The sequence below is a fragment of the Anomalospiza imberbis genome, chromosome 5 (genome assembly GCF_031753505.1).
Source record: "Anomalospiza imberbis isolate Cuckoo-Finch-1a 21T00152 chromosome 5, ASM3175350v1, whole genome shotgun sequence".
NCBI classification, from domain to species: domain Eukaryota; kingdom Metazoa; phylum Chordata; class Aves; order Passeriformes; family Viduidae; genus Anomalospiza; species Anomalospiza imberbis.
The window spans coordinates 69,461,947-69,489,358 of NC_089685.1; the positions used below are offsets into that span (position 1 = coordinate 69,461,947).

Here is a 27,412-nt window from a genome sequence, read left to right on the forward strand (position 1 = left end):
TTTGTGTGTTAAACTACACCTCAGTGCACAGGTTCTCTCTGACTCTTCTGATTTAGTGCTCAGTTGCCACCTGGGGTGAAACCAGTGCAACAGTACTTCCGCGTTCTAGATTATTCAAAAATGGCATTTTCAGAGATGTGTCTATCTTTAATTAGAGAAAAAGTCTTTAGGTTTCATATGGCAGCTCACTATCTGCCCACAGAGGTTGAATGCCGGCATCCATCAAGATTACTTACTTTCCAAGAATCCAGGTCCAGGCCATATCTGCCTCACGTCTCTGTGGACTCCCACTGGCAGAGAAAATGCCACAAAGGACTGTTGCAAATTATTTAGTAAGTCACCGACCTCTTTTAGATTTTGTTGCTGCTAGATCTGACACATTGACTCAAAGTGTGCCTAAGAGGTTTTGGGTGGTGGACTGCTCAAAGTATTTGCTGTGAGACCTTTTCCTGATTCTCTGTTAGCATTTCAGATTGTCCAGAGCACGAGAGCTTGTCTGGAATGTTACCACTTCCACTAGAAGAAGAACACTAGAGCAACCTATTCCTTAGTCTCAAAGCAATGATCTAATGGTTTTCTGAAGAACTCTGAGATTCAGCTTAAGCAAAGCAGCAGATGGAAATTATCATGAATATTCTTTGTTAAAAACCAATTATGGCTCCAGGAATTATGTCTCTGTAGCTTTTCCCAGCCAAAATCAAAGAGTAATGATTTGCAAACACGAGGATTTCTCTACTGAGAGAAGCTGCTGCTTTCCAGTGGTGAACTAGTGCAGAAGGAGCAAAGTGGTGGAGGCAACTGCACTAATTTGGTGTCAGAATGTTCCAGATCTGTCCTGCAATAAACACTGCAATAAGAATCAAATTTCTTTCTGCGTTTGGGCAGAGAAGTGAGAGTCTGTACTGAAAGCTGTCCCATACTGCTGACAGCCTGGATGACTGCACATGGAAAGAGAAGTAATAGAAGTAAATTGAAATGTTAATAGAGAAGCCAGGAGATAATTTAAAAGTGCTAGTAGAGCACACTTAAGAATGGTAATTATGTTTACTTTCCAGATCTGTATTTTTGTTTTTCTTCTATCCTTCTCTTTTCCATTCATTTGCTCTCTTGTGCCTTCTGTACTGGAATTTAAGTGTGATTTTCATCTACAGAAGTGATGTTGCTATTGGACATGAAATGAGTACACAGAAGCTTGGTAAGTTCAAAAGAGAAAAAAAAGAGAAAGTTTTATTCGAACATCTGGTATTTATAGAACTCCAAGGGTGACCGTGGATTAGAGGATGGAATTGCCACCTCTCCAACCACACTGGTCCAGAGATCAATCAATCATTTCTCTCCACTTACAGAGAAATAAGTAAACTATTCTATTTATACATGAAACTGTGTGGGAACTCTGACTCTCAAATATGTAAACATTATCAGAAGGCTAAAGAAGTTTTCTGAGAACTTTAAACCTTTCAAAAGAACTATAAAAGAAAACACTTTTAAAAATCAGGGCAACAAAGTATGTGTTGGCAGAGTGGGGAACTGGGATGGTGTGTGCATTGCAGGTGATGTAAAACCCTGAGGTGTGAGAAAGCACAGCGTACAATGTGTTACGTGGCCACGCTCCAAATCAGTAAGCGTGCCAGCCCTGGCTGCACGGAGTTTGAAGCCTGGGCTGTCTCTGAGCCCGGGCTCTGTGGGTGGATTTGCACAGGAGGGGTGGTGGAGGCAGCAGGGTGACCTCTTCGCGCAGCGCGGTGACGCTGAAGCGCAGCAGCAGGTGCCGGGGCCGGGCCCAGGGTGCCTGCTGCCCTGCAGCCCAGAGCCAGGCTCCGGCACAGACCTGCCACCAGTGATCCCTAAGGGAGGGAAGCACCTCTGGAGACACCATGGTAAGGGGGATGGGGGAGCACGGGGACTGGGAGGGCCGTGGGCGAGGGAGGGCAGTGGGGTCTGCTGTCGTTATCAGCAGGTTTTGCCACCGAACCCTGATCTCACACACCACTCACCACGTAAGAAAATGGGAAGGGAGTGCAGAAAATCTCACTGAAGCATTACTGCCTTAAGTTTCTTCAGAGAGTCCCTAACTAGTGGGATTATAAGATAAATTATATGTGGAGTCTTAGCTGTTTGGTACTTTCTGTTGTGACTGCATTTTCTCAACACCAGTTCATCTTCATACGAGACAATTTTTTTTTTTAGAAATAAACCAAAAAAGGTTTTTTACCTTTGTGTCTGTTTCAAATTAATTTAGCCCCAATGGCTATACTGTCCATAGCTATACAAGGTATGCATGTGTGTTTCTGGAGTCCATGAATCCTTTTATATATGTATGCATTTGAGTCAGTGAAAAATGCCCTTTGTTTTTAAGTGTTGGGCGTTTGTTATAAATTTGTAGAAATCTTTCAAAATGTGAAAAAAATCTTCGAATGTGAAAAATCCATTTCACCTTTTATCCCAGTATATCTGTAGCACTGGGTCTAATTTTGGTGCAGAGGAAGAACTATGATACTTTCTGCCAGCTCATCTCACGGGCAAAATACTTCCACAGGCTTCCCAGACCTAGGGAAGTGAGAGTGTTTGTGGAACAGCTGGAAGACTAAAGTCTGCCTTTTGCAGTAAATCCTGGAGCCAGGTATTAGTTTGTTTTTTTAAGAGCCAAAGCTGTCCCAAAGATTTAGTTTCACAAAGGATCTGGTCCTTTCTACTGTTTCTTTATTAGACCTGTCCTGGGTCTACAGACGTTAGTGGTGAGATGTGAAACATGAGTTTGGAATAGGCTCCAAATTAAAATATCACACAAAGATCAGTTTACTCTGACTGTGACGCTGAAGAAGGCCCACCCTCTTCCCTAGTGAAAGACTGGCCTCTATTTTAATGCTGTTCACTATGCAAAGTCAGAAACCTCTTTTTCACTCTCTTCTCTCTTTGGCAGAGTATTTCCAAATTCCAGAATATTTTCTGCTGGGGAAGGAGAAGTTGAAATGGCTCAAAATGCAGAGTTGAGATGTAGTTTCAAACTAGTGCAGCTGAAAACTCAGTCTGAAATGTCTTCAACTGCAGTCCTATATGAAGCTTTACAGTATTAACTTCCTCAGGCAGCATTTACTTGTTCTATCTGTGAAAAAAACAGACCAATTCCTCTACAGTTGAAGACATTCCTCTGAAATGTCTTCAACTACAGTCCTATATGAAGCTTTACAATATTAACTTCCTAAGGCAGCATTTACTTGTTCTATCTGTGAAAAAAACAGACCAATTCCTCTAAATCCTCCAGGTTTTATGTTTAAAATACTGCTTGACTTGTAATTGTAGTTTTGCTTTAAAAGGTATTCTTTTTAAAAGCCAGCTGGCTTCATTGCTGTGTTTGAAAAGAAAATAAACCCTTATTTTTCTGGCTGCCTGCCAGCCTCACAGATTCACACTGGGATTTGAAAGAAAAGGCAGGAGCCTGCCCTGTGACGAGTCAGCATTAATTGAATTCTCTAAGCCCAAATATGCCTTAGGTGTCTCCTGAATAATCCTCCAGATTGCAACACACTGACTTATGAAGCCCCATTGTCACTCAAATAACTCAGAGACTTTAGCACTACTCAGTTGACAAAAACAGGGTTGTGCAAGTACGCTTGAGAGCACGTGCATTTGCAGAGTCAAACAAAATTTTCAGCTTAGAAATTAGTACTGAATAGAAATAATTTGTTTCACTGAATTAAAGATTTAAATTGAGCTTTCATGTTCATTTGAACTTCTGGGGATGACTAGCTGGGGCAGTGCTGACTTTTGAAATTCTAGTTGCTTCTGAAAAAATGTCTTCAGTCGTGTTTCTTAAACATGAATTTATGTCAATTTGTGAAGAAAACGCTGCTCCAGAGATGTAGCTGGTGACACATTGTGACTGAAAATTTAGTTTTTGGGGAGGATAAATTTAATTCTCAGATCACAGAATGATTTTGCTGGGTAAGCAGTTACAGAATTTAATTAAAAAAAAAAAAAACAAACAAAAAACTGGTCAAATCTGAGAGCGCCATTGGTTATCTCTAAATGCAATATTACAAAACAAGAATGAGTGAGAACCATCCCCTGCCCTTAAAGCCAGGCCTGCTTCATAGCTGGGCATCTCAATTCTCCTCCCCTCTCCAAAGCCTGGCACTGGTCAGTGAGCTGCTCACTGGAAAGCATTCTTGACAATGAATTGTTTTCTGCATGGTGCCCAAGCATTGTCTGGAAAAATATTAACTGGCCTAAGCCAAAACGGTGCCAATCTTTTTGAATTATCAATCAGCACAGGAGATCACAGGCCAGCGTTCAGTACTATGACCTGACTTTTTTTTTTTACTCCCTAGTATAGACAGGGCCCTGGGGATCACAAAACCAGAGCTCAGGCAGCTTTAATTGCTCCAAAGCAGAAACCAAATCTGAAAAATTCCACATGCCTGAAACCACTCTCTCCTCAAAAAAATGCCTTTCGCTACACCCAGTGTTGCAATTGATGGGACTAACCCAGAAGTATTTGCTTTATAATTCTGCTTGTGAACTTGTGAAATCCAGCACCGGGGCCTTCATGCTCCCGTACTTTTAAGTGTACAGGATTTTGGAGCAATTGACACCTGCCTGCTTTAGCCTGGTGTTACACAGTTTTCTCCTCCTGGCTGCCACAGAAACAATGCTGGAAGTCATGCAAATACACTGTACTGCAATGGCACTGCCTGACAAGCAATGGACCCCTGATGTAAAATTAATGCCTGCTCAGGAGCTGGAAGGAACATTTGTTTAGACCAAGAAAATCTGGAATAATTTCCTTAGGTGAAAGCAACTCTTCCAAGTTTCCACGCTAGCCTGCTATCAGAGGGTAGAAGGATCAAAAGACATCACCTGCCATGGGTTACATAAGGGTGAAGGATGCCACATGGCTGTGTCAGGTTCCAGCCAGGAGTAAAAATAAACTAAACTGGGATGTGCTTCTCAGCAGGGCCAATCCAGGAAGAAAGGTGGGGTTTGTGTAATTGAAATTGATTTTTCCTGACTGTTTTATAATATACTTCTGTAGTACAGCACACAGATCTCAATTTTGTAAAGAACTGTCCAAATATCTGGCATGTGCATGTGCAATCTCATTGTGGTCATGGGACTGAACAACCAAATGAACAGCTGACAGTGACAATTCACTGATTTTTTGGAAAAGCAATACACTGGGAAAAGCTAACCACAAGGAACAAGGAGGGCTAAGGTACACTGATTTTTCTGACCCTGCCTCTCCTCTCTCCCCTCAGCGTGAGTGCATCTCTGTCCACGTTGGCCAGGCTGGAGTGCAGATAGGAAATGCGTGCTGGGAACTCTTCTGTCTGGAGCACGGCATTCAGCCTGATGGCACCTTCAAGGACCTGCAGGACAAACTCAGCTCTGATGACTCTTTTACCACATTTTTCAATGAAACAGCCACTGGGAAGCATGTGCCACGGGCTGTAATGGTGGACTTAGAACCAACTGTGGTAGGTCAGTATAGAAATAAACCTGCAAAATGGAGATGAGATTGCTTTTCCCCCATATCACCATGCTGTGCCACCAGTCTTCACTGGCACAAAGTGGCCCTTTGCATCTCAGGCTACCACTAGGTAGCATGAAATGAATTTTCTTGTGGATGCCAGATTCTATCACAGGTGTTTACAAACATAAAAACAAGAGGATCCCCAGCAGTTTAATAGCTGGTACACGTGTTGTGTACAACTTCCCTTTGCATCAATAATTAACTTTAAGTTTGTTTATCATTACATTTTTGCCATTCAGATTCTGCTTTTCTTCAGTTTAGATTCAAAGCGGGAGCCTGACCTCTTCCCTCCAATAACAGAAGAATGTCTAAAAATTGGGACACCTGAATTTCTTCACACTTTTTTTTCTGGGGCCTTGTGGATGCAGGCTGTACTTGTCACCGACAAGCTCATGAGAAGATAAGTGGCTGTATTGAAGATGCACAATAAACCAAACAAATGCAGCAATGAAAAAATGCTCCAGAGACATTTCCCTTCTCCATCAGCATCTGTCTTTTGGCATCATGAGCTCCTGTGACTGAGAGCGTGCACTGGTGCCAACAACAACCAGAATTTTCTTACAATTTCTCTTTCTTCTTCAGATGAAGTACGGGCTGGCACCTTCCGGGAACTTTTTCATCCAGAACAGCTGATCACTGGAAAGGAAGATGCAGCCAATAACTATGCCCGTGGCCACTACACCATTGGCAAGGAAAGCATTGATATGGTGCTGGATCGTGTCCGTAAGCTGGTAAGTCCCAGTAGTTCTGAAACAGCAGTTTGGACTCCGCAGAAGAAAGAAGGGCAGAACTAACAGCTTGTTAATTGCAAATGATACCAATGGTTCAGAAAAGAGATTGCAAGTCATACAGACGGTATCTTGGACATACCAGAAGAGAGAAGCCCAGTAGCTGACTTCCCAGCTGCATGCCTCCAGGCATTTTTATAAAGTGGTTACAAATATGTAATTTTTAAATATTAGCACAGCCCTACAGCACCAATACTGAAGGGTGGATTATGCAGTTGTACATTGCTGGTTTCAGCTAGAATAACAGAGCGGTGTGAAGATCAGAGAGAGAGAGGCCCGGACAGATCCCTCTGTCACAAGCTGAGACAGTGAGGAAAGGAAAGGTTGGAACTATCACCAGCCCTTTCCCAGGAAAACTTGACATGAAATCCATGCTGTATACTGCCTAGGACTGCTCACTCCTTCAGCTCACATAGCAAAGTCTTTTCCACATTTTTCAGCTGCTGCTGTTTCACTTTCTCTTTTGCCTTCTAGACTGATGCCTGTTCTGGGCTGCAAGGATTCCTGATCTTCCACAGCTTTGGTGGTGGTACCGGCTCTGGATTTACCTCCTTGCTGATGGAACGCCTCTCTGTGGATTATGGAAAGAAATCCAAACTGGAGTTTGCCATCTACCCAGCCCCTCAGGTCTCCACTGCTGTGGTGGAACCGTACAATTCCATCCTGACCACGCACACCACACTGGAGCATTCTGACTGTGCCTTCATGGTGGACAACGAGGCCATCTACGACATCTGCCGCCGGAACCTGGACATCGAGCGCCCCACCTACACCAACCTCAACCGCCTGATCAGCCAGATCGTGTCCTCCATCACCGCCTCGCTGCGGTTCGACGGCGCCCTCAACGTGGACCTGACGGAGTTCCAGACCAACCTGGTGCCCTACCCGCGCATCCACTTCCCCTTGGTGACCTACGCCCCCATCATCTCCTCCGACAGAGCGCACCACGAGCAGCTCTCGGTGGCCGAGATCACCAACGCCTGCTTCGAGCCCAGCAACCAGATGGTGAAGTGTGACCCGAGGCACGGCAAGTACATGGCCTGCTGCATGCTCTACCGGGGCGATGTCGTCCCCAAGGACGTCAACGTGGCCATTGCTGCCATCAAGACCAAGAGAACCATCCAGTTTGTTGACTGGTGTCCAACAGGCTTCAAGGTGAGTAGGGCTGCCACAAGCTTCTCTTTAGTGTTGAAAGGGGAGGTTCAGTCTAGTAGAAAACTTGTATTTAAAGTTTTCTATCTCATCTATTTCTCCTATTTCCCCTGGAACACAGGGGAATATAGATATTTCCCAATGAACATAAGAAGGATGCATTTATATAAAACGTGCCTTTTCTCCTTTGGACATCCCACTGACACAGGCTCTTAAATATTTAAATAAGTGGAAATTCAAAGTGTGTATATTAAAATTGAAAGAAGTTTTAATTTCAGATTTGACCTTTGGAACAGCCAATGAGCATTGCCTCTGAGGCACAATCTAAAATGGAGGAAATACCAAAGCTGATAAAATTAATACAGGAAATGCTGATATTAGGGAATCGCTTAGTTAACCTAGAAATATTATACAGCCTCTCCCCACTGGTTACACAGCAGTGTCTGGAAATATATTTTCAACAATAATACAGGCATTACCAGTGGAAAAGTATTTGTCACACAAACAGCTCCTTCAACAATGAAAACTTCCAAGTGGGAACCAACGTTTTATGTTAGTTTCTAGTGAGTATCTTGGTGAAACTCTGTGTTCAGTAGCTGTTAAGAAAGCTACAAACTTGTCAGTGTGCATTAAACAGTAGAATAGTATAGATATTAGAGTGTGTTTCATGCTCTTTGACATTTGTAATGGCATTTGCCATCTGGCACCACTCTAGTGGTGAGTATCTGTAACTTCACAAAGTTACAGATACTACAAAGGTGAGTATCTGTAACTTCACTCACCTTTCTTCAGCTCTCTGAATGCCTCCTGCTGTTTTACAGCCTTGTCTCACATTCCTGTTTCCAGGTTGGGATCAACTACCAGCCTCCTACAGTTGTTCCTGGTGGAGACCTAGCCCAAGTTCAGCGGGCAGTCTGCATGCTGAGCAACACCACGGCCATCGCCGAGGCTTGGGCAAGGCTTGACCACAAGTTTGACCTGATGTACGCCAAGAGAGCTTTTGTGCACTGGTATGTGGGTGAAGGCATGGAGGAGGGAGAGTTTGCAGAGGCCCGAGAGGACCTGGCTGCCCTGGAAAAGGACTATGAAGAAGTGGGAACTGACTCGTTTGAAGAAGAGAATGATGGGGAGTAATTTTAAAATACATTTTGTTCCTGGTGAGCACAGAGCTGTCTCTGCATCACTGTACTGCATTCGTCAACAATTAGGTCAGCTTTTCTGTACGTTAAATTTATAAACATAAATTGAGGAGAAGACATTTTTTATTGCATAAATGACAGGCAAATTATCCTGTACGATATCATCAGCTGTGGTAATGCCCCACCACTCCCAGTAATGTAAAAAGACTTGCTCTCCCTTGCACACTTAATGGGAGCCTCTCTAAGCTCTTGTGTACACGATGAACTCACTACATTCCATGTAGGTCATCCCAAAAAGCTGCAGAACCCTGCTTCCTGCTCCTGCATAGGAGCAGCAGAGCCAACAGGGACACCTGCCCAAGCCGGGATTCTATGGAATCCCCAGTCAGCTGTGACACTCTGCGGGATATTTGAAAAGTCGTGGCAATCAGGTGAAGTCCCAGGGGACTGGAAAAAGAGAAACATTGTCCCCAGTGTTAAAAAGGGCAGAAAGGAGGGTCCTGGTGACTGCCAACCTCTTGGACTCACCTCTGTGCCTGGGAAGATCGTGGAAGAAGTCCTCCAAGAAGCTATGCTAAAGCATAAGGAAAGTAGATTTAATTGGATGCTCATGGAAAAATTAATTGGGCACTTATGCATGAAGTACCTAGGTGCTCATGCATAAACTAGTTGGGAATTTATTAACACCTTTGTGCAACAAGTGAGATATTGTCCTGCTTTTAGATTGGGTTCTCCTACATGCATTTATGATCCTCCTTGCTCATTTCAGAATCTGGATTATTTTATGATGCTAATACAGAATTCCTTTCAAGAAGGACCTGCCTATAAAAAGTAAGGCAATTCTTAGAAATACCCAAGTTGCCTTTCTTTCAAGACTGCGAACTTTCAGACCTGAAAACCTTTCTGGGACTGATTCTGCCAGATTTTCTCTCAAAAAGTGAGACAATATCTCTCCTTTGTTCACAGTTGTGTTCATAAATTCTCAGTTAATTAACGCATGAGTGTTAATTACCTCACATTTCCCAGCCTTTCCCCCTTATATTACTCATCCTTTTTCCACCTCATGTTTTCTGCCCTTTTTTCCTCTCCTTTTTCACCTCACCTTTCCTGCCATTTTTTCTCTATGTTCTGCCCTTTCCTCCTCTGTTTAAATACCAAATGTTGGAAAAAGGGAGATTTTCCCCTCAGTTAAACCCTAAATAATGGAAAAGGCAAGTTTTTCTTTAATTGATACCCTTAAAATCACAGGTGAAGGTGGATCCCCTTCAATTTAAACACATAGAATAATGAAAAAGGAGGTTTTGCCCTCAATTTAAACCCCTTTTCCATTGGGGCACACTAGGCAGGGACTGGGCAGGGGACTAGAGGCACTGGGATGGGATTGGGAAGCTGAAATCAAAAAGAGAAAGAAAAAGGATCGTGCCTGCACTGCCCCACCTGCTCAGGTGTGCTGCTCCCCTCTCCTGTCCTGGGGCACAGGGATTGTCCCTTGGCACAGCCTGAGCAGCGCCCCAGGAGCACCCAGGAGTTCCCCCTGCCCTGCAAATGCTGTCACTGTTGTCCTTTGAGAGATTCCCGGAGGTCACCCACTCCAGCAGGGACAGTAACCCCCCTGAGAGCTGCCCTTAGCAGGGCCGGGCCCTCCTCACCATCACTGACCACACCTGGGGCTGCCCTGCCCCTCCTCATCCTCACTCACCACACCTGGGGCTGTCCTGCCCCTCCTCATCCTCACTGACCCCACCTGGGGCTGCCCTGCCCCTCCTCATCCTCACTGACCACACCTGGGGCTGGTCTGACCCTCCTCATCCTCACTGACCACACCTGGGGCTGGTCTGACCCTCCTCATCCTCACTGACCACACCTGGGGCTGGTCTGACCCTCCTCATCCTCACTGACCACACCTGGGGCTGGTCTGACCCTCCTCATCCTCACTGACCACACCTGGGGCTGGTCTGACCCTCCTCACCCTCACTGACCACACCTGGGGCTGCCCTGACCCTCCTCATCCTCACTGACCACACCTGGGGCTGGTCTGACCCTCCTCATCCTCACTGACCACACCTGGGGCTGCCCTGACCCTCCTCACCCTCACTGACCACACCTGGGGCTGCCCTGACCCTCCTCATCCTCACTGACCACACCTGGGGCTGCCCTGCCCCTCCTCATCCTCACTGACCACACCTGGGGCTGCCCTGCCCCTCCTCATCCTCACTGACCACACCTGGGGCTGGTCTGACCCTCCTCATCCTCACTGACCACACCTGGGGCTGCCCTGCCCCTCCTCATCCTCACTGAGCACACCTGGGGCTGGTCTGACCCTCCTCATCCTCACTGACCACACCTGTGGCTGCCCTGCCCCTCCTCATCCTCACTGACCACACCTGGGGCTGGTCTGCCCCTCCTCATCCTCACTGACCACACCTGGGGCTGGTCTGCCCCTCCTCATCCTCACTGACCACACCTGGGGCTGCCCTGACCCTCCTCATCCTCACTGACCACACCTGGGGCTGGTCTGACCCTCCTCATCCTCACTGACCACACCTGGGGCTGTCCTGCCCCTCCTCATCCTCACTGACCACACCTGGGGCTGGTCTGACCCTCCTCATCCTCACTGACCACACCTGGGGCTGTCCTGCCCCTCCTCATCCTCACTGATCACACCTGGGGCTGGTCTGACCCTCCTCATCCTCACTGACCACACCTGGGGCTGGTCTGACCCTCCCCATCCTCACTGAGCACACCTGGGGCTGGTCTGACCCTCCTCATCCTCACTGACCACACCTGGGGCTGCCCTGACCCTCCCCATCCTCACTGACCACACCTGGGGCTGTCCTGCTCCTCCTCCTCCTCACTGAGCACACCTGGGGCTGGTCTGACCCTCCTCATCCTCACTGACCACACCTGGGGCTGGTCTGACCCTCCTCATCCTCACTGACCACACCTGGGGCTGTCCTGCTCCTCCTCCTCCTCGCTGACGCCCCGGAGCTTCCCTGGACGCTGATTTTCGCAGGAATTTCACTAATCCCACCCTGAGTCTCACTCAATAAGTGGAGCAAGCCTTGCTGCTGTTCACACCACACCTGAAACTGACCCAGATGAAGAAAATCGAATGGATCGGGGTTGCTGCTCACCGGCCTAAAGGTGCCGGGATTGGCATCGCGGAAAAACGGGACCGGATTTTTCCGGAATATGGACTGGTGGGAAAACCGGACTGGATTTTTCCCGAAATACGGAATGGGGGAAAACTCGGACTGGATTTTTTCCCAGGATACAGAATGGTGAAAAACCCAGACTGGATTTTTTTCCCGGATTGCAGAATGGGGGAAAACTTGGACTAGACTTTTCCCAGAATACAGAATGGTGAAAAAACCTGGACTAGGTTTTTCCCAGAATGCAGAATGGGCGAAAAACCGGACTGGATTTTTCCCAGAATACGGACTGGTGGGAAAACCCGGAATGGATTTTTCCCAGAATATGGAATGGTGGGAAAACCCGGACTGGGTTTTCCTAGAATACGGAATGGTGGGAAAACCCGGAATGGATTTTTCCCAGAATATGGAATGGTGGAAAAACCCGGACTGGATTTTTTCCCGGAATACGGAATGGTGGGAAAACCCGGACTGGGTTTTTCCCAGAATACGGAATTGGGGAAACCTGGGGGGAAATGGGGTTTGATCCCAGCCTTGTGTACAGAGGTGTAGAGCAGAAAAAATGCTCCTAAACCAAGAAAACCAAGTTGCTCCAGCAGTGCACGCTGCTCAAACACTGGACCATCGCTGGAACGGCCTAGGTGCTGTAAGAGACTGGACTGCTGGTGCTCACGGCTTGGAAAACCGCTGCGTGCTTCTCCAGTGATGCACGGAGGGGCCTCCCAGGTGCAGAAGGGCGTGCTCACCTGAGGCTTCAGCCTGGGTTTCCAGATAAAGAAGGGGCTGATAAGAGGCGAGAATCCTGCGAGGTGGGATAAGTCCCTTACACTATGACTCAGCTGTGGAAACTCTCCGAAGTACTGGGACATTCACAGCTGGGATGAGGCAATTCATGTCGGCTGATTTGCCACAGCACTGGGTGTGGATTTCTTAATTTGCCTAAGGCTTTTTAGACCTCATCCTGGCCACCAACATTACAATTGATTTTATTTGTAAGGACACTCAGTGACCAGGAGCCGTGCTCTTGAAGCAGTCAATGCCTTTTCTGGAGCTGTTTGGACATTTAGGAGTGTCATGGCAATTATCAGGAGCTAGCAGCTTTCGTCCAAGGGGCAGTGTGTTTGGATACTCAAACACTGCCCCTTTCAGCTGGGGCCATCCCTTCATCTGAGCCCGTTTCCTGGGCTCAGGCTTCTGCCTGCTGCCTGCTTTGGAAGTGGCGTGTCGTGACCGAGTTCCGCAGGCAAAGCTTAAAACATTCTTAAGACGTAATTCTCCTAACTAAACGCCCATGAAATAGAGAGTTTTGGAATTCCCTTAAGTTAACAAAGTAAATTAAGCATTTATATTTTAGCTTGTAGGGTTATGTGTTGAATTTTAACCTTTTACTTAAGAAACCTCGGCCATGGTTCAAAGGGCATAAGAAAACGCAAATTTCTGAAGCTTCTTGCATAAAAGAACAATCCCGAGGGATGCAAAGAACCCAGATAAAGAAGCCCCTCTGTCTCCAAGCCTATCAAGACTGACAGACGTTCACAGATAAGCACTGAAGGGCCGAAAGCGCACACACAAAGAGGAGAAGTTCAAAAGTTCAGTAATGAGGAAGACCAAAATCTTCAGCCTCAGAAGACCCCCGAGACCCCCGTGCGACCACCACAGCAAACCACGCCTGCCCAGAAGGGCGTGGACATATTTAGCATGAGAGGCGAGGGCAGGTGGGGCCAGGGGTTGAATATGCATGGCAAAGTTGTGTAATGTATTGCATATGGAACATCTTTGGGAATAAAGATGCGGGTCCGACTGAGGCTCGGGGCACAAGTTTTTGGAGAGCTATCTCACCTGTGCGGGGCAGTGACATACATACCCACTTCATAACTACCCCAGGTTGTGGACTCTCTTTATTTATTCTGCGTATCGCTTCACCCAGGCCCTCACAGGGGTCATTACCAAAAGCAGTTTCAACTGCACGCTGCTTTACTAACTTGCACCTGGCAGATCTAGTTCCTGTTTAACCTCCAGTGTCCTTTTGCACTTTGCTCAGGTGGTTTCATTCTCTGTAGGCAATTTATGGCTTAGCGGTTCTTCTCTCTCCCTTCCTTCCTCCTCTTGGGCAGTTGCCACACAAGCCAGTAATAGAAAGGGAACATCACTAAATTTAAACTATTGCTCAGAGCCTCTGCCACAAAGCCACTGAGTCATTTGTGCTCAGAAGTCGCTGCACGTACCCGCATCCCCCTTGTGACGATTCAGGACGGTTTTTACTGTCCCTGTGCCTCGACTGAAGACCTCAGACTGCTAAGAACTGCAGAGTTGTGCTTCCTCCGACTGAGGCAGGCAGTGTGAGCAGGCTCCCCATTACCTGCCCAGAGGGTTTGCAGCTGGGACTTCTCCACAAGGACAGCTGTGACGGGCTCCAGACAGCGCCGCTGAAAGCCTCCCGTGCGCTGTGTCCTCCCCACGGCTCAGCGAAGCCGGCTAGGGCTGCACAGAGGTTCCTGACACGGGGCTGGGAGCGCCTGCTGTCCTCAGCTGTTTGTGGACGGTGTTAAAGACGGGACCACTCTCCCGGTATTAAAAGTGATTTCAGCATTTGTTATAATACAAAGAAAGGCCTAAAGCATGCGGGCCCGCGGGCCAAGCAGGAATATTCCCACCGGGATGCTGCAGGGCCGGGACTGGGTCCTCTTCCTTGAGCAGCTATGTTCCCGATATTCCAAGTGAAGCGGCACGGGTTCAGTGGGTAAGATGCCCCCTTTTTATCATGTTTTTTGTTCCTTTGGATTGGTTTCTGGTGGGATCCTTCATTTACATGAAGGTTTAAGGTGCTTGATTGGCCCATGACACTTCTGTCCAGGCTGGCTCGTTTCGCCTGGGGGGGGGGGGGGGGTTGCGCTTTACTCAGGTGCAAATGCTCCTAACTACCCTTTTAACCCCTTTTACAATAACCAAACGAACAGTACGTGCTTAACAAGTACCAGCTATTTCACATCAGCTTCTAAGCTATTTTTGACAGACAGTTTAGCCCCAGAAGGCACACGCGAGGTGATCTGTATTAAGGGACAGAGAACCGGCAGTGAAAACCCCTGGGCTCCTTTCTCCCAGCCCTCTCGGTGCCGGGAGGCGGCGCAGGGCGGCTCCGAGTTTCACTTTCTGTGCCTGCTCCCGGCCGAGCGGGAAATGAAAACTGCGCGGCGGGGCTGGAGCTGACGCGGCGGGGCCGCCCCGCTCCGCTGCGCTCCGCCCGCAGCCCTGCCGAGCCCCGCAGCCCCGCCGAGCCCCGCCGGCTCCCGCAGCCCCGCCGAGCCCCGCAGCCCCGCCGAGCCCCGCAGCCCCGCCGAGCCCCGCAGCCCCGCCGGCTCCCGCAGCCCCGCCGAGCCCCGCAGCCCCGCCGAGCCCCGCAGCCCCGCCGGCTCCCGCAGCCCCGCCGAGCTCCCGCAGCCCCGCCGAGCTCCCGCAGCCCCGCCGAGCCCCGCAGCCCCGCCGGCTCCCGCAGCCCCGCCGAGCCCCGCAGCCCCGCCGAGCTCCCGCAGCCCCGCCGAGCTCCCGCAGCCCCGCCGAGCTCCCGCAGCCCCGCCGAGCTCCCGCAGCCCCGCCGGCTCCCGCAGCCCCGCCGAGCCCCGCAGCCCCGCCGAGCTCCCGCAGCCCCGCCGAGCCCCGCAGCCCCGCCGAGCCCCCCGAGGAGCGGCTCCTCCGCTGCGGGCAGACGCGCTGCGCCGTCCGCCGCTGCCCCTCGCCAGCAGGTGCGCGGTGAGCGCGAATGGGTAAGGAGCCGTTTTGCTGGTTTGTGAGACTGGATCCCGGAGGCGCAGTGTGTCAGGAGGGAAGGAAATAGAGAGGGGAATAATAACGGAGAGTAGTTTGGCAGCTGAGTGGGAAGTCTCCTTTCAGTCGCATCCCAGAGAAGTGTGGAGGTGATGCGCTCTTAGGTGCTTCCTTCTCCTCAAGGGTGAGTCTCTGCTGGAGCCAGCACCTCAGGGGGACCATAGAAACATAGAATAGTTTGGGTTGGAAGGGACCTTGAAATCATCTCATTCCAAGCCCCGTGCTGAGGGCAGGGACACCATCCTCAGCAGGTGAACAGATTATTCTGCTAGAATAGATTGCTCAGAGCCCCGTCCAACCTGGCCTCCCTGCTGCAGCCCACCACCTGCCTTAGCGTCATGGGCACCCCAAGATTCCCAGGAAGGAAAAGGAGCTGAGAGGGAAGGGACAGCAAGCGGCAGAGCTGGGAGCCCTTCTCGGGCACAGGGGTACGGGGAGTGAAGGGACAGCTCGGAGTTTGTCATGAGAAACCGGTGTCTTGGGAGGGCGGACGGAGACTGGAGCAGGCCAGGGAGAAAGGGAGGGCGCTGGGCTGGCTGAGGGAGAGGAGTGTGAGGGTAGATGATTATGGGGTGGAGGGTACGAGGAGGGTATCACTGCTCCCTGATCTCTGCCCAGTGCCGGTGCCAGCTGGTGCGCTGAGGTACCCAGTCCTACCCCGACCTGCAAAGGAAACCGAGAAGCAACGCTGCTCCTCCACTGAGAGAGGAGAAATGGGGGGCAGGAGGAGAGCCTGCTGCTCAGCTCCTTGGCTCACTCACCAGCTGTTTTAGATACCTGTGCAGGGAGAAAAGGAGGTCCAGTGCAAGTCTTAGGAAGCCTGTATTTCTGATAGCTGAAACGAGGAGGTTTCAAGGGTTGGGAAATTCTGTTTGTGTCCCTGCTCCCACAACAGGATCCCTGATAGTGGCGACTGGGCGAAAATTTCGTGAAACCAGACACACAAATCCTCCTGTATTCCCCTGCACCTTCCTGCCCTAAGATCCCTAAGATCTTTCTACCTTTTCCTCAAGCCGCTCAAAGTCATTCAGCCCCCACTTGCTCTTTAATCCCACTCTTAGTCCTCCTCTTCCTGACAAAACCTGTGTCTTGCAGGTTTTCTTCATCCCCACCACAGCCCTAGCTATGTTTAGCTACCTCTGCGCGGCCTGCCCCTCTCCTTTCTGTCTCTTTTGACATCCCCACTGCCTGGGAGCATCCCTTACCTCCTGGCTGATTCTACACCAGTTAAACCCACCAGCCTGAGACGGGCTCCCACTCCAGCTCCGCTTTCAGAAACTTGAACGTGTCGTTACATCATCTCCAGGAAAACAGGCAGTCAGTGCACAGGCTCTGTGTTGGCAAGAGAGAAATCAGATGAAATTTATCTTTTCCTGCATTCTAATCTGTTCTAATCACCGGGTTTGGGTATAAAATGTAATGGTCTTGAATCTGCCTTTCAGAGTTTGTTGTTTGTTTTTTTTTTTTTTTTTCACAATAAAAACTCAGCAAATCCGACAATACTTGGTGAATCTTAGTGTGCCACACTTAGAGATCAAAAGTAATCTTCAAAAGTAAACAATCAAAAGTACAATAGGAAATACCTATACTTAAAGGTAATAACCAGGGAAAAAAATCCATTTCTAGCTTTTCTGTCTGAATCTTCAGTAACTTTGATATTTGATGCTATTAGGCATAGTTAACCCAAAATCATGCTTTTAAAACAAAGACTTTTTTTTTTATGAAAGGCAGAACGAGGATTTTGCTTATTTCCCTTTCTTAGTAGCTTTTCTTCATTCTTTCAGTGCTTGGCCTTGGGTTGATTTTATGCGCTGTTTAATATTTGTAGAATAATAATTTCTGAGCGTTTTTTGGGTCTCCACCCTGCCCTTCCCCATGAATATCTGCTCTCTTCTGATTCTGTCTCCATGTTGGCAGTGGGCTTTTAGAAAGTTTAATTTTTGTATAGTTGCATTTGAACTTTTGTCAGATGGTTTTGTTTGTGTATTTTGATTTTGCTTTAGTAGCTGAGTCGCAGGAGAGTGTCAGAGTAATGGTCTGTTGAATACTCCCTTAAAAATTAAGGCATTACAATGGTTCTCTTGCATGGACAGTTACTTTGCCTGTGATCACTTGAAGGAACAGAAAAAGAAACTGATATGTTGGTACTTAAATGTGTTTCAGAATTACACAGTAGTGCTGTGACTCAGGCGCTTAAAACCAGTGCAGGTAGCCCAGCACAGAAACCAAACGTGCTTAGCAGGTCAGAAGAGAAGGTGAAATTTGACCTTTTCAATACTTGGGCTACTTTTTTTTTTTGATAAAAGATTGCTTTTTTTCAAACAGACGAGTTTTGCAACATCTGCTTTTGGGCAATTTTAATCATCTTATTTACCAAATATTTCCGAACAGGGATATGTGGAGTTCCTTGGCTAGATGGAGCTGTTTCTGTGGAACTGAAGGCTCATTTATTTATTTAGCCACAAGAGGAAGACAGGATGAGCAATTGTCGTCAGACTGCGTTTCTGTTCCCTTAGCAATTGCCTGCACTCTTCAACACCCATGTTAATTCAAATACCCCACATGCTGTTGCAGTAATCTTTATTGATATTCCAGGCCAGGCTGGATGGGGCCCCGAGCAACCTGATCTAGTGGATGACATGCCTGCCTGTGGCAGGGGGCTTAAATTAGATTATCTTTAAGGCTCCTTTCCACCGTTCCAACCCAAACCATTCAATGTTTTTTTGATTTCACTTTTTTCATAATGAAAAGGTCTCTTCTGTCCTTGAGCAATATTGTTGATGGGACAAACAAGTGGACGTCAAGAAAGAAGCAAGAAACCAGAGGTGGCACCAAGCGAGATCATGGAGGCGGAAATTGAAGTACAACATAATAAAGAGGAAACCGAAGAGGTGAAGGCCAAAAACCAGAAGGTGACATCAGTCTTTGGTCTGGCAGACTTAAAAAATGGTAATAATGTTTTGCCTATTCTTCACTGTCATATTTTCTGTTTCTTGTGCCTGCTGTTCTGTTCTCTGTCCATAGGCTTAATTTTCTCCTATTCCCTATCTCTTCACTGAGGATAATTCTCATTTTGCCTTGCCAAGTAACCATTCTGAGTTTTTTTAGAATGAATTACATGAAGATCTCAGAGCTTTTTCTGTCTTTAAGTCCTCAAATTGGCCATTGCAGCCAAAAAGGCCCAGTTGATGGCTCTGACTCTTTCCAAACACAGCCAGCATTGCTGGATTTGCTAAACCATGGACTAGGCCCTGGTTATTCTCCTCATACAGGCAGCCTTTGCCTCCTGTTGTTCTATTTTATGTTTAGGTGTGTTATGAGAGGACTGAAAGTAGAGGAACTGGGAGAAATCTGAGAATCATTAGCCAGATTTACTTGGATTTTTTTCTGTCAGTTGCCAAACAAAACCAAATTTTATCTCCTTGATCAACAGAAGAAGAGATTGAACACTTTTTCAGGTCTGACCAAGATGCTGAGCCACTACGCTGAATTACTGAATGTGCACAAGAAGAGTTTGCCACTTCCAAATAACTTTCACTTTCCTTTCTTGTACCCATCCCCAGGCCTCACTTTGTCTTCTTCTCCCCTACAGAAGCTATTGGACTGTACAACCTTGGGCAGAGCTGCTGTCTGAACTCTCTGCTCCAGGTGTTCCTCATGAACATACACTTCACAAGGATACTCCGAAGGTACCTCCTGTTTGAACTCCCTGAGATATTTCCATTGTTGCACTGTTGTCTCCACTCCTTCTTTTATATGGGATGTACATTTGAAGGCTTGGATCACTGAGGTGCTGTCAGGATGCTTTTGGTCCCTCAGCAAGGTCTCTGCCTTGTCGTGTCTGTCACGCACTGACAGGCCCTGCAAAGGTAGAAGTTGCAGTGTTCAGACTGGTTAATCATCCCTGATTCATGTCCTGAACTGAGTCTGTATGGCTTGTATCTCTCTCCTTTCCCTAACAGGATATAATTTTATTCCAGGTTTACTCACAGGCCGTTATAATAAAGGGTGTGTCACCTGTAGCCATATCCACTATTAATTTTGTCACTTGAAGCATGTAAACACAAACATACCCTAATCCCTTGCCTCCAGGCCCTGGCTGCCCTGGCTAGCCCCTGACAGAGAAGTGTTGCTGCAGATCATGAATACCTAGCATTACTTTGTTTGACTGTTGTCCCTGAGTGTTTTGAGGAGGATTTGGGCTTCTGTCTCCCTACTGACCACACTAAGAACTGGTTTGATGTGTTTTCAGTTTATTCACTTCACTGCAGATTTAGTAATCTAAGTGGATCATTCCTATTCAGTCCTTTCTTACCTGCTCACTGCTGAGCAGAGGAGAAAGAAGACAAATTTCAGATATGCAGAAATAATAAGTGTCATAAATGGGCAAAGCTAAATAATGTAGACTGTAGGTTACCACGCTTATTTGAAGAAAGAAAAACCTGTGGGCTACAGTAAATTTAGGGAGAATTAAGATTTTTGTTGGCATATTGTTGAAATACAATCATTATGATATACATGCTCATGAAATTTTGAGGGCATGTTGAGAGTGAGGACGTCGATGAGTGGGAAGCAATAAAGGTCTGGAATTGGCTGTAACTAATGCTGTTCCTAGAGGCCAGAAAGCACTTGAGGTCCTGCTTGGCTTGTCTCTTATTCAGGAGCAAGCCAACTTAAAATTTTGGCCTTTTACTTTAGAACTGTCAGCCTGCACTGTGGGATTCCCTTTCCCTTTTCCCTTCTTTTGCTGAAAATGTTCCCATTCTGGTTCCTCTTGAGCTGCTGTCTCTGCTACTGACTTGTGCTCCTTCAGGTGTGATGTCTGATATTTCTCCAGTGAACCTCTAATTACCACGGGTGCTGCTTCTTCCCCTTTCAGGATCACAGTGCCATCATCTCCTGCGCAGAGGAGGAAAAATGTCCCGTACCAAATGCTCCTGCTGTTGGAGAAGATGCAGTGTGGCAAGTGCAAAGCTGTTAGTCCCACAGACCTGGCTTGCTGCCTTTCAGAGCACAGAGTGAAATGTAAGCAGCCCTGCCTCGTGCCCACCTCTGTCTGCATTATCCAGCACTTACCAGCAGCCCAGACTCCAACATCTCCTCCAGGAATTCAGAAATGCCAGCACTTAGGTACACAATGACACAGTGCTCCCTGTAGCTGCCTCCAGGCTGAGTGCAGTGCTGTGTCTTACTTGTGAAGAGAGGAAAAAACACAAACCCTGCTGGATGCATTTGCTGATATCCAAAGGGTGGGAGGACTATCAGGCTGCTAGAAGATTCAGCTGTGGGTGCTGTGCAGGGCAGAGAGGACAGTTCATTGTTTGATTTGTTTTGCTGTACTGCATCATGAGAGTGAAATAGCTGCTGTTACTTATTAAAAAGAAGGGATAGTGTGGAAAAGGAATGACTTTGCACAGATCCTCCTCCTGCTCCTTCTTATAAGGGCAGAGAGAAGAATTTGCAGGCTAAATCTCCCAGCTGGTTGAAGTTCTAAAAGAGGGAGGTTTTTAATGCATGAGTGACCAGTGACAATGGGATGCCAAGAGTCTGTCTATGTGTACAATACACAGGGTATAACCAAATGCCCTTCTCTGTGTCATATAAAAGCCCAAACAGGAGAGTACTGAAAAGGGAGGTGGCCTGACCTTTATGAAAGAGGGATACTGAGTTTATCTTGTGTTCCTCTTTTCTTGTGTTCAGTTCTCTACTGACTCTGAGTAGATTTGCAGTCAGCCATCTCTCTTCCAGTTAAAGAGAGATAGGGATCAAGTGGTTTATCCTATCTGGTGTATGAGACATAGGGATAGGCCCTCCTGTCATTTTAATCTCAGTACTCAGGAGCATTTTAGCCTTCCTGGGGCATGAGGGGATGGGGAAAACAAGTCTGTGAGTAATAAAGGTGAAAAGGAGAACAGAATCTTCCTTGTATTGCTTCTAAGCAGGATTCAAAGGGGACTATTTGCAAGGGTGTGGTAGGACATGTGACATGGAACTGACAGGACAGGGGGTTATGGTGTGAAATGGAGAGCTGCCTTCGATCAAATATTGGGAAGAAGTTTTTTCCAGTGGGAGTGGTGAGACACTGATGCAGGATGCCCAGAGAAGCTGTGGGTGCTGTGTCCCTGCCAGTGTTCAAGGCCAGATGGGAAGGTGCTTGCTGGTCTAGTGGAAAGGTGTCTTTGCCCGTGGTGGGGGGAGTGGAACCAGATGATGTTTAGGGCTCCTTCCAACCCAAACCATTCTCTGATGCTATGAAATGCACCCCCCAGATCAGTGAGCCATCTGAGCCATCCTCTGGTAGGTACTGAGCATCCTCTTGTCCCTGCATCTGGTGACAAGGACACGACTTTTGCACTGGGTGGTACAAACACTCCTGTCTTTTCCCACTGCCTGCTCAGGTCACATGGAGAAATTGCAGCTGGTGCCCAGTCTAAGCTCTGTCTCTGCAGGGAGGAGCAAGGGACAAGAGGCTGGATCTAAGGCGGGGGGACAAAAAGATCTGTCTGTGCTCGGTGCTGTTCATGATAATGATTGAGGCTGTGTTTTCTGCTCGTGCAGTGTTTGTGCAGCATGATGCTGCTCAGCTCTTTCTGACTCTCTGGAACTTGTTAAAGAAGCAGATGAAAAAGCCAGAGCTGGTAAGGATGGTGACTGAAATGAACCTTTGGCCCTTATCATGTGTGGTTTCCTCTGCTCCTTGAAGGATCCTATTCACTGGCAATTGTCCTAAGTTAAATTTTTAAAAGTATCTCTTCTTTCATAGCATCTTTCAAATGGGACAGAGAATCTTTGTTTCATAAGCTTTGACATTTTGAATCACAGTTAAGTTTTGCTCATCCTGCTTTCAGGGCATGCCAGTCTCCATTCTAATGGGAAAGCTGATTAATAACTAAAAGATTGATCTTTTTGCAGCATTGCATTTAGTTATATGTAATTTCTTTTCCCCCCAAATTTCTGTCAGCATTTATTGGTGTATCTTGAAACAGCTTTTCTATTCTTTGAAGTCAGCCACATGAATTTCACTATAATTAGTCACTGATAGTATGTGATGTATATAACTCCTATGGGACTGGGAAGAGAAAAGTGACTCTTCCCTGATTGACTGTCACAGTTTTAGTAATACAGAAGACAGGCTCCTGCTGCAGTTTCAAGCAAAATAGAACAATTCTGCATCAAAGCAGATATTTAACCCTCTGATCTTATGGGGTGTGTCTTTCCCCTCTGTTAGGGAATGAGGGGAAGGAGTTGTTCTCCTTCAAATTGTGGAAGTACCCTGTCCACATAAGTCATTGTCACATCTTGGTTCCAACCTCAAAGGAATAACCTTGCTTGAAATGTGTGACCAGAGGGGCTTTTCCCACCCACAGGGAAACAGCTCAGCTGTCTTCTTCATAAACCTTGTTTTGGCCTTTTTTTTTCACCCCTCCAGGTTGAAGAGCTGAGTGATTTGTACACGATCTGCATACAGGAGCACCTGGCCTGTCAGAGGTGCTCTTTTGAAGTAAAGAGCAACAGCACCATGTTAACCCTTCCACTCCCTGTGCTGGATGCCAATTCTTACAGGCTGAAGACTCTGGTAAGTTTAGCAGCAGCACTGTTTCCTTAGGAGATGATTCCCCTCTGTTCAGAGTGGATTTTTCAAATGCCAGTGGTCCACTGGACCTTATAGATTCTCTGACCACTTTATACTATTTCAGCATAAAGGAGCTGCTTTGAAAACCACTAAGGCTTTGAAGTAGGTATAAAAGACATTTATACATCAATACCTTCTTTGTGGAATATGTGTACTCTTTTTTTTTTCCCAATGATTGCAATCACAGCAGCAGCTAGGAGAAATGAGGTACCTTTTCTTTCAGGCTGCTGGGCAGTGTTTTTTCCTTTGAATAAAACATGCCTCCTCTAACTTTGCTGGCTTGGACCCTCTGAAATAATGTAGAAATAAAAATCCATCTGAAGGAATTCAGTTGAAGGAAGTCTCTGTCTTTTTAGGAGGACTGTCTGCAATACTTCTTCCATCCAGAGGAGCTGACTGGACAAAACATGTGTTTCTGTCAACAGTGTGGGAGGAAAACAACTTTTCTGCAGGTAATCGGAGAATTATTTCCCCATGTTTCATACCCAGACCTCCCTTGAGGACTGGGGAGGGTGGGGAAAGGACTCAACCATACCGAGTTTAAGAGGAGATCAACAACTCAGATTTGCCAGGACAGCAGTGTCAGTGAGATATAAACCACAGACACCATTCCTCCTGTTGGGAAGGAGGTCCTGTGGTCTAATGTCACAAGGAAGTTGATTTGCTTCTCCTTGCTTTCCTTGTGCTACCAGCCTAGGGCTAGGAAAGCACATGAGAAGTGAAGCAGCCCTTGAGACACCCAAGGCTGGGTGCTGGTGACACTAAAGCTGAGAAACTTGGATATCACAGCTCTGCTGTGTGGATGTGCCTTGTGTGCAGATGGACTACCAAGGTTTGGCCTCTGCTGTCCCCTGGAACTGGCAAATATTCACTGGAGCATTGGCTGTTCTCCATTCTACACACACTGGGGGGCAGTGGCTCTCCAGGGTTTGTCCCCAGGGTTTGTCCCCAGTTTTCAGTTGCATTATTGACTGTTTTACAGAGCATGAAGCTCGTCCATCTGCCACAGACTCTGACCTTGCACCTAAAGCGCTTCTGCTTTGAGAGATCCTCTTGCACGCACAAGCTGAGTCACCACCTGCCATTCCCACAAGAACTTGATCTCAGGGAAGTCTTGACAGAAAGTCAGTGCCAAGCAGATGACAGTGAAAAGGTGAGATACTCCTGTTCAAAAAGGGCAGATTTTCTTCTCCTCTCTGCTCCGTTCTCATAAAAACTTAAGAGATCACACCAATACTTGTCTCAGTTCAAAGTACCCGTCTTAAAAATTTGTGTCTCAAACTTTACCTGTGCCTGGTGTTGTCTCACATCCCATAGTTTTAACTGATTCAGCCATTATTTAACATTCTGTACTCAGATTAAATCACCAAAGGCACCATAACTGGAGCTTCCTGCCTTAAGGACAAAAGCCAGGCTTTGCAGATCTCACCTGTCCAAGACAGGGGAACTCTGTTCCTGGTATTTCCCATGCAGTATTGTTTATATTGTTGGCCACGACAGCTTTGCTAGGTAGCTGAGATGGATCAGCCCCACTGTGGGTCTGTTTCTTTTCCTGGGAAATAACAAGGGGAAGTGTGGCAACAACAGAAGTCACCGCTGCAGCGTTGGCTGTGATGAACCTCTTTGCTGTCCTGCTGCCTTTCTCACCACCCTCTGGTCTCCAGGGAGGCTGCCAGCCCATAGCTGATGGGCAAACCTGAGAGCAAGAGCACGAAAGGATTCTCAAGGCAAATCTGATCTTTTTTCCTTACAAAATGCCCGTCCTTGCTGCCCTGGCTGCTGCTTCTCTACGCTCCGTGGCAGATGAGAATTGCTGGACTGGAAGTTGCTCTTTGTGTCCCTTTGCAGGCTACCTGGCAGTATGAGCTGTTTGCTGTCGTCGCTCATTCGGGATCAAGCAGCTGTGGACATTACTGTGCCTACATTCGGAGGCTCACAGACTGTAAATGGTACTGCTTCAACGACTCTGAGGTCTGCCAGGTGAGCAGATCCAGCCACGTTTCTCTTGTACCTTCCTGGACACTCCTCCAGGTCTCATCCAATCTGACTGGTGCTGACTAGAGAGAACCAGGAAAGGAAACTGAGGCTGCAGAGCTTTGTTCATCTCTGCTACAGGATGCTCTGGGCTGAGGGCAGAGTGACTCTCACTTCTGCACCAAACAAGGCCTCAGGTTCTGTTTTGTGCATTGCAAAATGCAGAAGCATTCTGAATATTGCAGAATATTCAGGATATTTGCTGAATATCCTACTTGATGTATCCTACATCTGTTTAATGTATACATTCAGAACTGTTTTTCCTCAAAGACTCAAAGCAACAAACCAATTTATTGAAAGGTGTTTAGGTCATGGAAGTGCCACTTATGCCACTCTTATGAGAACTCCTGGGATGGTATCAGAATTTTTCCATCTCTTAAGAGTTTTTACCAGGCTCCTCCTGTGTGTTTGTCTTCTCTAGGTATCGTGGGATGATGTTAAATGCACCTATGGACATTCCAACCTCTGCTGGTATGCAAATGCATCCCTGATTTTTCCTAATGCTGCTCTGGACTTTGGAATGAGGGTAGCAAAGAGAGGGGAGACAAACTGGTTTGGGAACATATTGCCTGGGGTCTAGTGGGGATGCAGGAGATGTGCCAGTCAGGATTTCTCCACGCTTTTTGTTTTGATGCATTGTAAGAAATGAGCTCACAGGAGGGAGATAATCTCTCCTATAAACCACAGCACTGCCAGCAAGTCTTGGGAACACTGGAGAGGACCAGTGTAGTTGACCTAAAGCTCAGAAAGCTGAGCAGGAGCAATTCTGGGATGTTAGCTGCAACCTAGATCTTCAAACATACCTTGTGATGTGCTTTCCCTTTGCCTCCACAGGAGAGAAACAGCCTATCTCTTGTTTTATGTGAAAAAGCACCCTCAGCAGCCCTGGCCAGGAGTATCAGAATGTCTCTGAAAGCTGTGCATTGTCTCTGGAGCTCAGCACCTCTGTGCCAGTGAGGACATGTACAAATGTTTCAGAGGAAAGACATTCTGCACCCAGCAACCTCAGGCGTCACGTTTTGTGAAAAACGTGCAGCAGACACTCAGCTGGGGAAAGGACCTAGGAACTGTTGCAGCTAGAGACTTTTTCTTTCGTGTACTTTTTATATTCATGTGACTCTACATGTCCATTTCCTCTTTAAAAGATGGTGAAGCTAGTCCTTGTCTCTGCTGCCTTACTATTTTCCTTAATGCTGATGCCTGGATCCCATTCCAGGGGAAGTGTTTGGCCTGAAAGCCAGTGTGATGTGCCAGGGAGGTGTGTGGTATGACTGGAGAGCTGTGGGAGCCACACAGAGCCAGTAAGAGCTCGAGATTTACTTTATCCTTTTACCACTGTGTTAGATGCTGGAAAGCTGGGCAGGCAACCCCAAAAATCACCCCAGAAACAACTGGAGGAAGGATCAGAAGCCTTATGACACACACATCAGTGGCACACACTCCTTAAAACCTCCCAGAAAATGAATCACTGCAGGGGCTGAGATGTGTCAAGAGGTGTTTTAAATCAGGAGCTATTGGAGCAGTTCTGATTTCCAAGATGATTTGTTTAAAATTGTGCAGGTGATTATTATTTCAACAGGCATATCGGGCTTTTAGAAGCATTTTCTTTCTTGTAGAGGAAAATATTCAGAGCAGCAGAGATTCTGAAGCTGGTTAGTGATTTTGCACAATACAGGCCATACATGGTGATAAGGGAAGTGAGATGCCTTGATATGCTTGAATTTCTGGGATTTTTGATTGTGTGGCTTTTAAAATACTCGTGGCGTTAACTCTTGCTGATCCTCTTGGATTGAGGATCCCAGCAGTTTATGATCTGGAAATACCTTCACCCTAATACACCCTATGACTGTATCTTTACAAAGGTGCTGTTTTTGTGGGCTGAGCAATTATAAAATTATATTAAAATGATATAAATTATATAAAACTATAAAACTAATTTAGATATATTGCCATCTATGTATAACCTAATTTTATTTTGGTAATGATGGTGGAGTTCACAAATCATGTCAATTTTCTGAAGTTAAACTGAAAAATCTTAGAGCATAGCTGGGAAATTACTCATGGTGTAGCAGGTATTTATTTCACTGCATTAGCAAGGTCCATTATTCTGTTTAGCTGTGTATTTGTTTTATTTATTCTGTGGTAAAAAAATCCCAGTGTAT

General features: G+C 47.0%; 2 protein-coding genes across 4 annotated transcripts; both read left to right on the top strand.

The window, feature by feature from the left end:
- The first annotated feature begins 1,570 nt into the window (after positions 1 to 1,570).
- TUBA8 (tubulin alpha 8) lies at positions 1,571 to 8,636 on the top strand. Of its 2 annotated transcripts, none has more exons than XM_068191851.1 (5): positions 1,571 to 1,618; positions 5,256 to 5,478; positions 6,113 to 6,261; positions 6,793 to 7,473; positions 8,317 to 8,636. In XM_068191851.1, exons 2-5 carry the CDS (start codon positions 5,451 to 5,453, stop codon positions 8,602 to 8,604), a joined length of 1,146 nt encoding a protein of 381 aa, XP_068047952.1. In that variant the 5' UTR covers positions 1,571 to 1,618; positions 5,256 to 5,450; the 3' UTR covers positions 8,605 to 8,636. The 2 variants fall into 2 exon arrangements, with proteins under 2 accessions (XP_068047952.1, XP_068047950.1); XM_068191849.1 differs by lacking the exon at positions 1,571 to 1,618 and adding an exon at positions 1,673 to 1,877.
- A 9,688-nt stretch (positions 8,637 to 18,324) lies between these two features.
- On the top strand, positions 18,325 to 27,288 carry USP18 (ubiquitin specific peptidase 18). Of its 2 annotated transcripts, none has more exons than XM_068191852.1 (10): positions 18,325 to 18,532; positions 19,176 to 19,272; positions 20,463 to 20,608; positions 22,142 to 22,221; positions 23,013 to 23,159; positions 23,573 to 23,668; positions 24,199 to 24,369; positions 25,065 to 25,196; positions 25,672 to 25,721; positions 26,085 to 27,288. In XM_068191852.1, exons 1-10 carry the CDS (start codon positions 18,364 to 18,366, stop codon positions 26,161 to 26,163), a joined length of 1,167 nt encoding a protein of 388 aa, XP_068047953.1. In that variant the 5' UTR covers positions 18,325 to 18,363; the 3' UTR covers positions 26,164 to 27,288. The 2 variants fall into 2 exon arrangements, with proteins under 2 accessions (XP_068047953.1, XP_068047954.1); XM_068191853.1 differs by having other exon boundaries at positions 18,336 to 18,532; positions 25,672 to 25,776; positions 26,040 to 27,288.
- Positions 27,289 to 27,412: the final 124 nt, after the last annotated feature.

Coding starts and splice junctions, on each gene's coding strand:
- TUBA8 (XM_068191849.1), top strand. Junction 5,479..6,112: donor CTTAGAACCAACTGTGGTAG/GTCAGTATAGAA, acceptor TTTCTTCTTCAG/ATGAAGTACGGGCTGGCACC. Junction 7,474..8,316: donor GGTGTCCAACAGGCTTCAAG/GTGAGTAGGGCT, acceptor TCCTGTTTCCAG/GTTGGGATCAACTACCAGCC.
- USP18 (XM_068191852.1), top strand. CDS start 18,364: ATGGGACAAACAAGTGGACGTCAAGAAAGAAGCAAGAAACCAGAGGTG. Junction 19,273..20,462: donor TTCACAAGGATACTCCGAAG/GTACCTCCTGTT, acceptor TTCCCCTTTCAG/GATCACAGTGCCATCATCTC. Junction 24,370..25,064: donor AAGCAGATGACAGTGAAAAG/GTGAGATACTCC, acceptor GTCCCTTTGCAG/GCTACCTGGCAGTATGAGCT.